Source organism: Myotis nattereri (genome assembly GCF_964212035.1).
Source record: "Myotis nattereri genome assembly, chromosome: 2".
In the NCBI taxonomy this organism is placed as follows: Eukaryota; Metazoa; Chordata; class Mammalia; order Chiroptera; family Vespertilionidae; genus Myotis; species Myotis nattereri.
In genome coordinates, this window is record NC_138076.1 from 17,778,370 (window position 1) to 17,795,726 (window position 17,357).

Sequence of the window (17,357 nt, forward strand, 5' to 3'; positions counted from 1 at the left end):
ACCCTGAAAATTAATCTGTACCAAGATATTCAGTAGAGGAATTAAATCTATAGACAGAAAAGTACATAAGGCAGAAACCCCTACCCCACTCACTCCTCAGATTAGCTGAGAGAGCCCATTGGCACTTTATGTCAGACTAGAGGCCCGGTGCACGAATTCATGCATGGGTGGGGTCTGGACTGGTGAGGGGGAGGGCCTGTGGGCGGTTGGGGCCACAGTGTATGTCATAGCGACTGGTCGTTCTGGTTGCTTGGCTTTTATATATATAGATAATAGATTTGCTTGCTTTGCTCCTTTAATAAATTTTCATGTTTTATTTTCTTAATAAATTTGCTTTAACACAACACAGTTATCTGGAGTCACTTGCTTGAATTCATTCATATGAGAAGACAAGAACCAAGATGGGGATATCTCTCCCTCTGACTCAGGGAGTCGGCTGGAAACACCTCTCTGGTGTCTGTGAGAGGTGCTTGTAGCAACTTCAAGTATAGAAGAAACCCACTCAAACTGGCTTTAACATAAGTTAACTTCTTATAACAAGAAATTCAGAAATCAGGCAGCGTTTATCAGGGTTGATGATTTTGTAGCTCAGATGTTAAGAATTCAGGTTTTTTCTCTACCTTTTTATTCTGCTGTTCTCAGCTTTAGGGTACCCAAACATCATTAGTCTCTTTTTATTCCAAGCGTGCTATCAGTGGCTGCAGCAACAAGCTTCCTTGTTCACATCAAACTGGTTTTTCTTTCCCGAGCTCTTCCGCACCCAACACCCCAAGCCAATATGTTCTCAGAGTGTCACTTGGCCCAAACTGATTTGGCTCTGCCCACTCTTGAAATCATAAATAAAGTGAATAAAACTAACCATGCTCAGACTACTCACCAGGAATGGATGTAAATTGAGATGTCAAGTAGAAATTTAACCACAGCATCAAGCTGGGTACTGACAACCTTTGAAATGATGTCCTTTTATATATTTACTAGGGGCCCGGTGCACGAAATTTGTGCACTGGGTGTGTGTGGTGGGGGGAGAGTGTCCCTCAGCCCAGCCTGCCCCCTCTCACATACTGGGAGCCCTCAGGCGTTGACCCCCATCACCCTCCGATCGCCTGATCGGCCCCTTGCCCAGGCCTGACGCCTCCGCCAGAGGTGTCAGGCTTGGACAGGGGACCCCCATCTCCCCCCGATCACTGGCTCTGGCCCCCACCCAGGCCTGAGGCCTCTGGCCCAGGAATCATGCCTGGGCAGGGGACCCCCATCTCCCTCTGATCGCTTGCTCCACCCCCCGCCCAAGCCTAACGCCTCTGACCCAGGCTTCAGGCCTGGGCAAGGGGACCATCATATCCCCCCAATCCCTGGCTCCGCCCCCCCACCCAGGCCTGATGCCTCGGCCAGAGGAGTTGACCCTCATCACCCTCTGATCACCAATCACCGGATCGGCCCCTTGACCAGGCCTGAGGCCTCCGGCAGAGGTGTCAGGCCTGGGCAGGGGACCCCCAGCTCCCCGCGGTTGCAGGCTCCGCCCCTGCCCAGGCCTAACACCTCTGGCCGAGGCGTCCGGCCCGGGCAGCGGGGACCTGCAGTGGCAGCGGGGGGCGCTGCGATCGTGGGCTTCGCTTTAGGCCCAGGCAAGGGACCCCTAGCTCCTGGGACTGCCAGCTTCGACCGTGCCCAGCTCCCATTGCTGGCTCCACCCCTACTTCCTGCTATCACTGGCCAGGGTGGCAAAGGCGCCTGATTCTCCGATCATGGCTGGGGGGCAGGGCAAAGGCGGCCCCAGGGCCTGCCCCCCAGCTCTTAGCTCCCCCCTGGGTTTCAGATCACTGTCAGTGGCAGGGGGCTTCTTCCTGCTTTCCCTTTTGCCTCCCTGCATTGTGCCTACATATGCAAATTAGCCGCCATCTTGTTGGCAGTTAACTGCCAATCTTAGTTGACAGTTAACTGCCAATCTTAGTTGGCAGTTAATTTGCATATAGCCCTGATTAGCCAATGAAAAAGGTATCGCCATACGCCAATTACCATTTTTCTCTTTTATTAGAGTAGACTAGAGGCGCGATGCATGAAGATCCATATAAGAATAGGCCTTCCTTCCCCTGGCTGTCGGCACTGGCTTCCCTCCAGCACCCGGGACCCGGGCCTTCCACCTTTGCTCCAGGCCAGAGCCACCTCCTGCCTTCGCTCGGGGCTGGAGCTGCCTCCTGCCTTTGCACCTGGCTGGAGCCGCCTCCCGCCCACTCTTTGTGGCTATTGGTGCCGCCATCTCTGTCACAGAGTGATGGTTAATTTGAATATTATCCTTTTATTAGTATAGATGATGTTTAAAGGTAAGTTATTATAAAACAAAAAAGGATCAAATTGATATAAATAAGGTAATGGACTCAATAATTCAGTTTCTCTTTTACCATTAAGACCAGCTCAAGTTTCCTAATTCTTCACAATATCTCTCAAGACTTTTAGGAAGAATAATCAATCCCTCATCTGTACACCTATATCTTTTTTAAAAATATATTTTATTGATTTTTACAGAGAGGAAGGGAGAGAGATAGAGAATCAGAAACATCGATGAGAGAGAAACATCGATCGGCTGCCTCCTGCACACCCCCAACTGGGGATGTGCCCGCAACCAAGGAACATGCCCTTGACCGGAATCAAACCTGGAACCCTTCAGTCCGCAGGCCGAAGCTCTATCCACTGAGCCAAACTGGTTAGGGCTGTACACCTATATCTTTATTATAACATTATATTTTGCTGAACATTTTCTCCACTAGAATGTAAATTCTTTAAGGCCAAGGAGAAAACATTTTTCTCTAAGGATATAAAAAAGACAGTATTTTCCACCTGCAGTTGGGGATCTATGTATGAGAAGTGTCAACTGTAGAGGTGGTCAGTGCCCCAACCCCAATATTGTTCAAGGGTCAACTGTAACCTCCGAAATGGTAGGCACTCAATTGTTTAATGAATGATTGAATACATAGATATTTGATTAATGTGTTCTTGCTGCTTTCACATTTAGTAAGTGGTAGATGGCATGTAGATAAGAAGTGGAGATTGGTATCTTTTTGTAGCAACTTTCTTTTGCTGAGACCACAGATTTATAAATTCCTCTAAGGGAAGTGATAAAAAGAAAAGCCAGAGGCAATCAATGTTATTAATACTTTCTTTTTTCATTCTATTACAGTGGGGCCTTGACTTACTTAACGAGTGTCCCAACTAACAAGTTTTTCAAGATACGAGCAGTCTCTCTGCCAACTTTTTGCTTCCAGTTGCGAGCTAAAATACGGGTTAGGAGCCAGCTTCAGATACCCCACCGCTAGTTGGTGCAGCGAATGTCACAGTGAACACTACAACATCAGCCCAGCATCACGTGTCTCACTCGTTCACTGTTGATTTGACATACAAGTAATTTGAGTTACGAGCTTTGTCACGGAATGAATTAAACTCGTAAGTCAAGGCCCCACTGTATTCTGTTAACCATTTTTATTTTCCCTTTTGTTTTTCTTTTCTACCTGTGCCTTACTGCTTGCTTAAGGGAACTTCCTATCATTCATTTTTTTAACATATAAAATTAGGTTAGGTTAAATAAAAATTCAACCTAATTTAATAATTAAGTGCCCACTGTTTTGCCAGACTGTTTCATATAATGAACACAAAAACAAATAAAATGAAACTCACAATGTAGTAGGGAAATGAGACAAAACCAATGTATTGTGGTTAGTTCTATAAAACCAGTATAAAGTTCTATCGGAAACAAGTGAGTTTATCTAATTAGGCAAGAAATAAATGTATCCTATACCTGTTGGTCATTTAGAATGTCTAACATGTCTTGAATTGTTGGGTAGCTGTTCTAACTTTTCTGTAACATTCACAAGGAGAAATAACAGGTTGAAAATAAAATGTTGCATGGTGGTGATGGTGGTGGGGACATTATGAAAAAGAACAAAATTATTAAATTCCTAAAAGAACCAAAATCAAGAAACAATGCCAAAAATTCATTTTTGATGACATTGTTATTTCTATCTGCAAGGGGTAGGATATATCCACTCCATTTTACTTTTGCTCAAAACTGGGATTTTTAGATGAAAAGAATATACCATCAACTAATTCTATCATTCCCATAAGTTCTCCCCAAAAACCACTGAGTGGGACAACAGGTCTGAGTCAAGAGGAATTGATTCTAAAACAAAAAAAGAAACCCCAAACATTTCAAAGTGAGTTCTAAGGATGGGTCCATCAACTTTTAAGATAAATGCAAATTGGTGAAGAAGGCAAGTTCAGATAATGAAAAAAAAGAAACTAAATTTTGTTCACAGAAATCCTATACCTATAAATACAAAATGTTTACCATGAGAGCTTTGCATATGCTTTGATTCTTATCAAAATAACATAATGGAATGTGTCTTCCCAATAAAGTGAAGGTGTACTTTTAAAAAATTAAGTGTCAAAAATAGTGCTTCTAGTGGAATAGCTGGAAATAGCCAGGTATTATCTTGCCTAATAAAAACATCAGCTCAGTCTCTCAAGGGTTAAGTCAAGAAAAAAAGTTCCTTTTTAAATATTTGAACTGCTGTTTTATATAGCAGGAGGTACAAAGAATCTACAAAATTGATGCTTAATGAATGTGCTGATGTATGCATTTGAAAAATTTATCAAGATTAAAAAGTTAAGAATGTCTGAAATCTGGCTAATCTTATAAAATAAAAGGCTAATATGCAAATCGACCGAATGGCAGAAAGACCCGGTCGCTATAATGTGCACTGACCACCAAGGGGCAGACGATCAACACAGGAGCTTCCCCACCTGGTGGTCAGTGCATACCCACAAGGGAAGCACTGCTCAGCCAGAAGCCGGGCTCATGGCTGGCGAGTGCAGTGACAGTGCTAAGGACCCCTCAGGGGGATGTTTGCCCTCTCCCACTAAACTGGCAGGCAGATATTCCCTGAGGGGTCCCGGATTGTGCGAGGTCAAAGGCCAGGCTGAGGGACCCCTGGTGCACGAATGTCGTGCACCAGGCCTCTAGTTAATGTATAAAACTCACTAATCAAATCTCACATTTAGCTTTTGACTATCACAAAAGTCTGTAAGAAGGCAACAAAATAATGACTAAACAAAATCTGTACTTATTTTCTTAGTAATATTTATCAAACCTCAAATAGTAGAAATAACAAATTCATAGAAGACTTTATAGTAAAAACAAACAAAACGAAACCTCAAACTTCTTTAGGTCATAGTAACTTACCTTTTAGAAGTAAAACTGTTTTCCAGATCTTTATTATGAACCAGTTTTGTATCCCCAAATTGCCATGACGACTGTAGATCACACCTTATATCAAGCCGGCACTGGTTAAGAGTGTCCTGTATGAAACTATACTCTCTAGTATTGGTGAAACAAGATGACAAGTAAACTAAAGATAAAGAAAAGGGCAAGTGGTTTGTGTTTAAAATTACATCCTTGTACAATGACAATTATATATCTGATATAAGACTCAAAATAATCAAATACTTGAGATTTTTCCTTTCTTCTGCTTGTTCTGGGTTTATCATGTTACTAGAGGCCTGATGCACAAAATTTGTGCAAGGGTAGGCCTTCCTTCCCCTGGCTGCCAGCACCAGGGCTTCCCTCCAACTGCTGGCACTTTGGACTTGGGCTTCCCCCGGCTACCAGCTGCTGGCAGCCGGCCCTGCCCTCCGCCTGCAACCGTCTTGGCCTGGCGCTGCCCATGTCTGCTGTCACTTCCCCCCTTCCCCTTGATTGATCACCCCGCCGGCCGGTGGCCTGGGACTCCCTCTGTGGGGCTATCGTGGGGTGATGGCGGGCCCTCCTGACCAATCGCTTTGCATCCACCTTGGCTGGCCTGGCGCCAGTGTGTCATAGCGTGGTCGCGTTCTGCTGTTTGGTCGATTTGTATATTACGCTTTTATTATTATAGATTCTTTTTCTAATTTCTTAAGGTAGAAGCTCAGATTACCTTCCCATTCTCTAATATAAGTATTTAGTGCTATAAATTTGTGAGCAATGCTCTGTCCTTCAAATTTTGATATGTTGCATTTTCATTTTTATTCAGTTTAATGTTATCTTTATTTTCTCTTGAAATCTCATGAATATTTAGAGATATACTGTTTACTTTCCATGTGCTTGGAAACATTAATTTCAAGTTTGCATGTGGTCAGAGAACATATATGTATGACTTCAATTCCTTTAAATGTGTTAAAATATGTTTCATGCCCCTCGTACTATCTTGAGTATCAAATGGCAGCTTAAAAAAATGTCTATTCTGCTGTTGGGTAATGTAAAAATGTCAATTAGATCCTGTTGGCTGACACTATTTAGTTCTATGTCTTTGCTGATTTTCTGTATAAGTAGTTCTATCAATTGTTGAGAGAGAAAAGCTAAAGTCTTTATAATTCTGGATTTGTCCCTTTCTCCTTTCAGTTCTATCAATTTTGCTTCATGTATTTTGAAGCTCTATTGTTTGATGAATACACATTTAGGATTGTTATTATTAGTGCTGTGACCCTTTCATTATTATGCAATATCTTTTCCCTGATCATTTTTGTCCCGCTGGTTTATTTTATCTGATATTAATATAGCCACTCCTGCTTTATTTTGATTGGTTGCAAGCCTTTATTTCTCCATGTATTTATTTTCAACTAAACTGTAGTACTGTATGTGAAATGGATTTGATAGTATATATTTGGTTCACATTTTTTAAAAATTCTTTATTAGTTAAGGTATTACAAATGTGTCCTCATCCCCCCCATTAAATCCCCATTCTCCTCCCCCCCACCCATGTTCTCATCCCCCTGTTGTCCATGTCCATTGGTTTGGCTTATATGCATGCATACAAGTTCTTTGGTTGATCTCTTCCCCTTGCCTCCTCCCTCCCCTACTTTCCCTCTGGGCATTAATAGTCTGATCTATTTCTCTGTTTTTGGATCTGTCCAAAAACAGATCCTGTTTCTCTGTCTTTGGATCTGTCCCTGTTCATCAGTCTATGTTGTTCTCTATATTGCACAAATGAATGAAATCATGAGGTATTTATCTTTCTCTGACTGGCTTATTTCACTTAGCATAATGCTCTCCAGTTCCATCCATGCTGTTGCAAAAGGCAAGAGTTCCTTTTTTTTTTTTTTTTTACCACAGTGTAGTATTCCATTGTGTAGAGGTACCACAGTTTTTTAATCCACTCATCTGTTGATGGGCACTTAGGCTGTTTCCAAATCCTAGTTATGGTGAATTGTGCTGCTATGAACCTAGGAGTGCATATATCCTTTCTGATTGGTGTTTCTGGCTTCTTGGGATATATTCCTAGAAGTGGGATCACTGGGTCAAATGGGAGTTCCATTTTTAGTTTTTTGAGGAAGCTCCATACTGTTCTCCACAGTGGCTGCACCAGTCTGCATTCCCACCAGCAGTGCAGAAGGGTTCCTTTTTCTCCACATCCTCTCTAGCACTTGTTGTTTGTTGATTTGTTGATGATAGCCATTCTGACAGGTGTGAGATGATACCGCATTGTCGTTTTGATTTGCATCTCTCGTATAATTAGTGACTTTGAGCATGTTTTCATATGTCTTTCGGCCTTCTGTATGTCCTCTTTCGAAAAGTGTCTATCTAGGTCCGTTGACCATTTTTTGATTGGATTGTTTATCTTTCTATTGTTAAGTTTCATGAGTTCCCTGTAAATGTTGGAGATTAAACCCTTATCGGTGATATCATTGGCAAATATGTTCTCCCATGCAGTGGGTCTTCTTGTTGTTTTGTTGATGGTTTCCTTTGCTGTGCAAAAGCTTTTTATTTTAATGTAGTTCCATTTATTTTCTCTTTAGCTTCCATTGCCCTAAGAGCATTATCAGAGAAGAAATTCCTTTGGCATATGTTTGCGATTTCACTGCCTGTGGATTCCTCTAGTATTTTTATGGTTTCCCATCTTACGTTTAAGTTTTTTATCCATTTTGAGTTTATTTTTGTGTATGGTGTGAGTTGGTGGTCTAGTTTCATCCTTTTGCATGTATCTGTCCAATTTTCCCAACACCATTTATTGAAGAGACTGTCTTGACTCCATTGTATGCTCTTGCCTCTTTTGTCGAATATTAATTGGGCACAGTGGTTTGGGTCGATTTCTGGGTTTTCTATTCTATTCCATTGATCTATATGTCTGTTCTTGTGCCAGTACAAAGCTGTGTTAAGTTCAGTGGCTTTGTAATACAGTTTGATATCTGGTATTGAGATCCCACCTACTTTGTTCTTCTTTCTCAGGATTGCTGCAGCTATCCGAGGTCTTTTTTTTATTCCAGATGAATTTTTGGAACGTTCGTTCTAGATCTGTGAAATATGCTGTTGGTAATTTAATGGGGATTGCATTGAATCTATGGATTGCTTTGGGTAGTATGGACATTTTAATGATGTTGATTCTACCAATCCATGAACATGGTATGTTCTTCCATCTGTTTATGTCTTCCTCTATCTCTCTTTTTCAGTGTCCTGTAGTTTTTCGCATATAAGTCTTTTACCTCCTTAGTTAAGTTTATTCCTAGGTAGCTTAATTTTTTTGATGCAATGGTAAATGGGATTGCTTTTTTAGTCTCACTTTCTGTAAGTTCACTATTGGTGTAAAGAAATGCCATAGATTTCTTGGTATTAATTTTGTATCCTGCTACATTGTCAAATTCATTTAGTAAGTCTAATAATTTTTTGATGGAGTCTTTAGGGTTCTCTATGTACAGTATCATGTCATTTGCAAATAAGGACAGTTTTACTTCTTTTCCAATTTGGATGCCTTTTATTTCTTCTTCTTGTCTGATCGCAATGGTCCAGTACTATGTTGAACAGGAGTGGTGAGAAGGGGCATCCCTGTCTTGTTTCTGTTCTTAGTGGAAATGGTTTTAGTTTTTGCCCATTGATTATGATGTTGGCTGTGGGTTTGTCATATATGGCTTTTATTATGTTCAGGTATGATCCCTCTATTCCTATCTTGCTGAGAGTTTTTATCAAAAATGGGTGTTGGATTTTGTCAAATGCTTTTTCTGCATCAATTGATATGACTATGTGGTTTTTATCTCTCAATTTGTTTATGTGATATATTATGTTTATTGATTTGCAGATATTGAACCATCCTTGCATCCCTGGGATGAATCCTATTTGGTCATGGTGTATGATCTTTTTGATGTACTGCTGGATCCGATTTGCTAAGATTTTGTTGAGGATTTTGGCATCTATGTTCATGAGGGATATCGGCCTGTAATTCTCTTTCATTGTGTTGTCTTTATATGGTGTGGAATTAGGGTGATGCTGGCTTCATAGAACGAGCTTGGAAGTGTTCCTTCCTCTTGAATTTTTTGGAATAGTCTGAGGTGGATAAGTTTTAGTTCTTCCTTGAATGTTTGGTAAAACGCCCCTGTGAAGCCGTCTGGCCCTGGGCTTTTGTTTGCTGAAAGCTTTTTGATGACTGCTTCACTTTCTTCCATAGTTATTGGCCTATTGAGATTTTTAGATTCTTCCTGATTAAGTTTTGGAAGGTTGCATTTTTCTAGGAATATGTCCATTTCCTCCAGGTTGTCTAGTGTGTTGGAGTAGTGTTGTTCATAGTATTTTCTAACAATCCTTTGTATTTCTGTGGGGTCTGTTGTTATTTCTCCTCTTTCATTTCTGATTTTGTTTATTTGGGTCCTCTCTCTTTGTTTCTTGGTGAGTCTGGCTAGAGGTTCATCAATCTTGTTTATCCTTTCAAAGAACCAGCTCTTCGTTTTGTTGATCTTTTGTATTGTTTTTTTGGTCTCTATGTCGTTTAACTCTGCCCTGATCTTTATTATTTCCTTCCTTCTGCTTACACTGGGCTTTTCTTGTTGCTCTCTAACTCTTTGAGTTGTAGGGTTAGGTGATTTATTCTCATTGTTTCTTGTTTCTTGCAGTAGGCTTGTAGAGCTATGAACTTCCCTCTCAAGACTGCTTTCGCTGTGTCCCATAGGTTTTGGATTGTTGTGTTTTCATTGTCGTTTGTTGCCATGATGTTTTTTATTTCTTCTTTGATCTCTTTGGTAACCCAGTCATTCATTGTTTAATAGCATGCTATTTAGTCTCCGTGTGTTTGATTTTTTTGGATTGTTTTTATTGTAGTTGATTTCCAGTTTTATGCCATTGTGATCTGAGAAGATGCTTGATATGATTTCAATTTTCTTGAATTTGAAGAGACTTTGTCTGTGACCCAATATATGGTCTATCTTTGAAAATGACCCGTGTGCACTTGAGAAGAATGTATATTCTGTGGCTTTGGGGTGAAATGTTCTGAAGAGGTCAATTAATTCCATCTGATCTAGTGAGTCATTTAGGATTGATGTTTCTTTGCTGATTTTTTGTTTAGAGGATTTGTCCAATGGTGATAATGAGGTGTTAAAGTCCCCTACTATGATTGTATTGCTGTCAATCTCTCCCTTGATCTCCTCCAGAAGATTTCTTATGTATTTGGGTGCTCCTATATTGGGTGTGTATATGTTTACCAGAGTTATTTCTTCTTGTTGTATTGCTCCCGTTAGTATTATGAAATGGCCTTCTTTATCTCTTTTTATGTCCTTCAATTTGAGATCTAATTTGTCAGATAAAAGTATTGCTACCCCGGCTTTTTTTTTCATTTCCATTCGCCTGAAAACCTTTTTCCATCCCTTCACCATCAATCTGTGTGTGTCTTTTTTTCTGAGGTGGGTTTCCTGTAGACAGCAGATATATGGGTCATGTTTTCTTATCCACTCAGTTACCCTATGTCTTTTGATTGGGGCATTTAATCCAGTTACATTTAAAGTTATTATTGATAGATACTTGTTAGTCACCATTTTTATTCTTTACCCGTGTTCCTTCTTTGTTTCCTATTTTTTCTTTTTACAGCAGACCCTTTAGCATTTCTTGCATTGCTGGTTTGGTGGTAATAAACTCCCAAAGTCCTTTTTTGTCTGTGAAGCACCTGATTTCACCCTCAATTTTGATTGACAGCCTTGCTGGGTACAGTATTCTTGGATTCAGACCCTTCCTTTGCATGACTTTATATATTTCATTCCATTCCCTTCTTGCCTGATGTGTTTCTGTTGAGAAATCAGTCGCTAGTCTGATGGGGGCTCCTTTGCAGGTGACTTTCTGTCTCTCTCTGGCTGCTTTTAAGATTCTTGCTTTGCCGTTGGTGTTTGCCAATTTAATTATAATGTGCCTTGGCATCGGTCTTTTGGGGTTCATTTTGTTTGGGACTCTGTGAGCTTCTTGGATTTGTGTGAGTTTTTTCTTCCCTATATCAGGGAAGTTTTCTGTCATTTTTTTCAAACAGGTTTTCTGTTCCTTGCTCAGTTTCCTTTCCTTCTGGCACCCCTATTATGCGGATGTTGTTTCGTTTCATGTTGTCCCAAAGTTCTCTTAGGCTCTCCTCCTGCTTTTTAATTTTTTTTTTTTCTAGAAGCTGCTCTGTTTGGGTATTTTTTCCTACCTTGTCTTCTAGCTCACTGATGCGGTCCTCTGCTTCTTCTAGTCTACTGTTGATGCTTTCTATTGTGTTCTTTATAGCAATGATGTCATTTTTCATTTCTTCTTGGTTTCTCTTCATTTCCTCTTGGTTCTTACACATATTATTGAATTTGTCTTCCATTCTTTTCATCCCCCTTATGACCATTTCTCTGAATTCTTTCTCTGACAGGTTGCTTGCCTCTATTGCCTCCATTTTCGTTTACTTCCTTTTCTGGTGATGCCTGTTTTTCTTTCATATACGGGCTGGTTCTTGGTCTCCCCATGATCCCTCTTCTCCAGGTGTTTGGTTATGTAGTTCTCTCTCTGCTTCAGGTGAAATCTGACCTACCCATGAGAAGAAGCAGGGCTCGACATAGTCACGCTGTCCAAGATCTGGTGTTTCCGGGTTAGCAGCCAATCTCTGGATGCCGGGTCTTTGGATGTACACACTTCCAATAACAGTCACTCAAGATGGCGCAGTTTCCAGGGCTGAGCCGGCGCTCTGGGACAGATTCCAGCCACAGTCTCCAACTGTCCCCTTTCTCCGGGAGTCCTCCACCTTTCCCGGCTGCAAACTGTCTCCCAACTGAATATCCTCTGCTTATTTGGGCTGTATGTTACCCGCTTCAGCTGCTCACCCTTCGGTTCACATTTTTTTAATCCACTGTGTCAACCTCTGGCTTTAGTGTATTTAGATAATTTACATTTAATATAATTAATATGTTAAGGCTTAAACCTGCCACTTAACTGTTTATTTTTCTCTCAGCTATTTAATTCTCTATTTCATTTTCCTGCATTCCTGTGGGTTACTTGAACATTTTAAAATTCCATTTTTATTTTAATTCTGATTCACATGAAGTTGTAATATATAGGGAAGAAAGATCCTATTAGCCCATTTACCCAGTTTCCTCTAATGGTAACATCTTGCTTCATAATTGTCTTAAATACTTCCTCTATATTCACTGAGAATGTCAGAAAATGTTATAATTTTTTATCCAAATGTCAAACATAATAAAAAACCTCAAGAAGAACCTGGCTGGCAAGGCTCAGTGGTTGAGCACAGACTTATGAACCAGGAGGTCATGGCTTGATTCCTGGTCAAGGCACATGCCTGGTTTGCAGGCTCGATCCCCATTGTGGGGTGTGCAGAAGGCAGCCGATCAATGATCCTCTCTCATCATTAATGTTTCTATTTCTCTCCCCCTTCCTCTCTGAAATCAATAAAATATATTTTAAAAAAAAGAAACCTCAAGAGGAGAATGATCTTTAATAATAAAAGCATAATATGCTAATTTGACCGGACAGCCAACCTTCCAGACGTCCTTCCGCACGAAGCCAGGGCTTCGAGGGCCAAGGCTGTGAGGGCCAAGCCTCTTGCATGAATTTTGTGCATCAGGAATCTAGTCTACTACATTTCTTTATATTTTTATTCTTTCTATTGTTCTCCCTTTGTTCTTAATGTTCAAAGTTTCTTTCTTTTGTCATTTTCTGTTTACAGAACTTTGTTTAGCCATTCTTTTAGGATGGATCTGCTAATGAAAAATTCTCAGTTTTACTTTTTCGGAGAGTATCTATTTCCCTTCTACTCCTGAAGGATATTTTTTGCTGGGTACAAAATGCTGTGTTGACAGTTTTTATTCCTGCACTTGAAAAATGTTGAGCCATTTCCTCTGGGCTCCATAACTTCTAATGAGAAATCTACTGTCAGTCAAATAATTTTTCTCCTATAGATAATATGTGGTTTCTCCTAAGTTTCAAGATTTTTTTCTGTACTTAGTTTTCAGAAGTTTGATTATGATGTACCTTGACATGGACTTCTTTGGGTTTATCCTGTTTAGGGTTTATTTATCTTTCTGAATGTAGTTTTATGCCTTTTGCCAAATTTAGGATATTTTCAGCCAATATTTCTTCAAATATTTTTTCAGCTCCACAGTTTCTCTTCTACTTCTGCGACGCCAAAGATAGAGATATTAGATCTTTTATTTTTATTCCACAGCTCCCTATTGATGTTAAATTTTTCCATTTTCTCTATGTTGTTTAGGCTGGATAATTCCTATCGCTATATATTCAAATTTGCTGATTCTTTCCAATGTCTTTGCAATTTTTCTCTGGACCCCATGCAAATAAGTTTTTATATAAATTATTGTATTTTGCCAAAGCCGGTTTGGCTCAGCGGATAGAGTGTCGGCCTGCGGACTGAAGGGTCCAGGGTTTGATTCCGGTCAGGGGCATGTATCTGGGTTGCGGGCACATCCCCAGTGGGGGATGTGTAGGAGGCAGCTGATCGATGTTTCTCTCTCATTGATGTTTCTAGCTCTCTATCTCTCTCCCTTCCTCTCTGTAAAAAATCAATAAAATATATTTTTTTAAAAAATTATTGTATTTTTCAGTTCCAAACTTATACTTGGTTCCTTATTACATTTTCCATTTCTTCACTGATTTTTATTTTTTAAATTTGCTTCAAGAGTGCTTATACTTGCTTGTTGAAACATAATTATGATGGCTGCTTTAAAAGTTGTGTCAGATAATTCAAATATTTGTTTCATCATTGCTGGCTTCTGTTGATGATCTTTTCTCATTCAAGTTGAGATTTTCCTGGGTGGTAGTAAGATAAGTAATTTTTAAATTACATTTTGGCCCTGGCCAGTGTGGCTCAGTTGGAGCATCATCCCGTACACCAGGTCACAGTGTTCCATTCCTGGTCAGGACACATACCTAGGTTGTGGGTTTGGTTCTCAGTTGGGGCACATACAAGGGGCAACCAATGATGTTTCTCAAATCAATGTTTCTTCTCCCTTCTTCTCTCTAAATAATCAATAAACATATCCCTGGGGTGAGGATTAAAAAAATTACATTTTGGTCATTTTAGTATTTTCAAGAGACTCTGGATTACATTTAATCTTGTTTTAACAAGCCTCTACTTAAAACTGAACTGGTAGAATAAAGTGTGCCAATAGGGAAAGTGGAGGGTGCTGAATCTTCACGATCAGGCAGGGTTCAAGTCCTGGCTTTCCAAAGGGTCTCCACTGATGCCCTGGGGGGATGCCCTGTTAACATGACAAAGTTTTAGAAGTCCACTTTTTTACTCAGCCTCCACTGACACTGTTGGAGGCAGACAGTTGCCTTGTTGTTGGTGGGTGTAATAGGAATTTCTAAGTTCCCTACTTGGTCTTCACGGACTCTATCTAGTCCCAGTGAGGAGCGATTCATCACCACAGGGCAGGGTAGAAATCCACTGACACTGCAAGGGCAGGGGATGGCAGAGAGGAGAACTTGTTACTGCCACAAAGGGGACAGACATAGGTGGAAGTTTATGCCTCTCATTACCTTTGCTGACAAAGGTATAGGGGCTAAGCTTCCCCCGCCCACCCAGTAATTTGCAGGAGTAGGGTGTTTATTGTCAAATAGGCTTCTACCTTCCTAGGATGTCCCTTTCCCAGTCCTTGGCAACAGAGAACAAACTTTTCTTGGGACTTTTTGGGTCTGTGATAATTGGCATTCCTGAGTTGTGTGCCTACCATCTGAAACATGGAGGAAATAAAAAGAAAATCCAGAGAACTTACTGCTATGTCATTCCTTGAGTCTCAGGGTCCCTAGCCAGTTTGCCTTCTTCTCTCCACTTTTTTTTTTTTAATATATTTTATTGATTTTTTACAGAGAGGAAGGGAGAGAGATAGAGAGTTAGAAACATCGATGAGAGAGAATCATCGATCAGCTGCCTCCCGCACATCTCCCACCGGGGATATGCCCGCAACCCAGGTACATGCCCTCGACCGGAATCGAACCCGGGACCTATCAGTCCGCAGGCCGACGCTCTATCCACTGAGCCAAACCGGTTTCGGCAGCTCTCCACCTTTTGAAGTCTTCTTATGTTTGTTTTATTTATGATGTCCAGCATTTTTAGGTGTACTTAGTAGGAGGGACAGGAGACATGTCTATTCCATTTTGTGTACATGTGTGTTTAAGGCACTAGAGGCCTGATTTAAGCTAATTTTATAGTCAAAATAGAAGATAAACATAAACTAAGAAGCAGAGAAATGCAGTAATAGTTATGAAATAAACCCATCTATCACAGAAATATTATTACCTTTCCCAGCTGCCCTCCTAATCTTGGGAATGGTAAATTTCTTCAAAGGATTGTCTTCTACACCAGTAATCAATAAAGATTCACTGGCTGAGTTCATTTTCCACAGTGTCTTGTGTTTAGCAATCTCGTTCATTTCCATTTTTTTGGTGGCCTAAAATCAACCCAAAGTTATTAAGCAAAAAGTCAATACATTTATGAGGCAACGGCAATAAAATCATTTAAAAGCTCTTACATGGAATTAAATAAAGCTATATTCTTGGATACACTGATAATAGGTTTCAATCTGAATTTGCCAGGTTAAATATTTATTTTGTAGTTTCTAATAGACTTTTCTCTTGTAACTCATGTAATTGTAATTGCGTAATAAAAAGCCTCTGTGTTACTGAAAGCTTAATAACTACAAAACACCATTTTTTTTTTAAACTAACATTTGGTAAAATTTCTTGCCAAATCCTCTACTTCTTACATTTTTTACCTCTGTGAATAGACAATAATCTCTAAATCAGAATCTCTGGCTTTGGAAGAACTTATGAAAGTTGTAAACAAATTATTAGATGGCTAACACAAGTGATGGCCTAAAACAGTTACTCATTGACTGTTCCTAAGTATCACTCTACAAATGGTTTAAGACATCATATATTGTCAATCTAGTAACAAATTCCTTTGCTTCCCGCCTCACTTCTTTCCCCAAACCCTCTCTCTCCTTCCCCACAATGAATTCACTTAAGGAATTCACTTAATTTGATTCTTAACCTTTCAAGTAGAATTCATATTGGATATCAAAGGAAAGCTATGGAGCCCACCATGTTATGTGTGAACATGTATTTTTCATACCATTTCATAAGCTAGTTAGTTCATGGGCCTCCTGATATCTATCAGCTGCTTAGCTCAAACATTACATCACAATCCAAAGTAAGAGGTGCCAAAATTCCACAGAAGGATCACAAAGCATAAGATTCTACTGAAAGTTCATGAAGGATTTTCCCCCTAATCCACCCTCCTCCTCCCTTTATGAAAGGTGAGCTTGCACTATCCCAATCAATCGTGGATCAGAACAGAAACAGACATCTCTAGGAAGAGAAGAAAATCAGTCTTTCATCGAGCCACATTGATAGACTCTTGTGGTGCTGACTTTTAATAAAAATATACTTAAAAATCTACCAGCTTCAGAGAGAGCTACCAAGACTGTCATAGTCACCTGGTAGTTTTATAAGAGGGAGAATAATTTATTAAAATGACTTATATGACAAAAAACTCTTCAACTAATCATGATCTATGCCTACCGCACACAAAGGTATACAATCATCAGTTGAAAATACTTGAAGAGCTACATGCTGTAACAATCTTTAATATTGCTTTTAAATACAATTAAATTATATTTTCAGTAAAGGTGAATTATTTCAGATGTATGGTTTTTAATAAAATGTTTCTCTAATAGTAATAAAGACTTAAGGAATTCACTTAATTTGTTCAGAAACACTACCTCAAGTTAAGAATAAAACAAGGACACACATTATCACCGCTTCCTTTTAACAGTATGTGAGAGGTGCTCACAATGGCAGAAGAAATAAAAAGTATAAAGGAACTAAAAAGCTAATGGGAAAAGGAAAATGGCTTAGGAACTTCTAGGAGTGAGAGAGTGTCCCAGCTTGTAAAAGAAAGTTGAGACTTAAATACTATAGACAGATTAAGAATAAATTTTACTTAGAAAGGCAAAATAAATAAAAAATAAAAAATCAGGTTATAATATTAGGCGAAATACCGAACTTCTCTGAGACTAATAATAGAATCAAGTATCTC

General features: G+C 39.8%; 1 protein-coding gene across 1 annotated transcript in view; it reads right to left on the reverse strand.

Moving 5' to 3' along the window:
• The window catches only part of TEX15 (testis expressed 15, meiosis and synapsis associated), a gene marked incomplete at its 3' end in the record, with an annotated part of 60,047 nt that extends 44,345 nt beyond the window's left edge, over positions 1-15,702 (reverse strand). Inside the window, exons 1-2 of the mRNA XM_081082241.1 lie at positions 15,558-15,702; positions 5,231-5,396 (exon numbers count right to left, since the gene is read on the reverse strand). Coding sequence (XP_080938367.1) covers positions 5,231-5,396; positions 15,558-15,696 — 305 coding nt within the window. The 5' untranslated portion in view covers positions 15,697-15,702. The remainder of the gene's footprint in view (positions 1-5,230; positions 5,397-15,557) is intronic.
• Between the last annotated feature and the right edge of the window lie 1,655 nt (positions 15,703-17,357).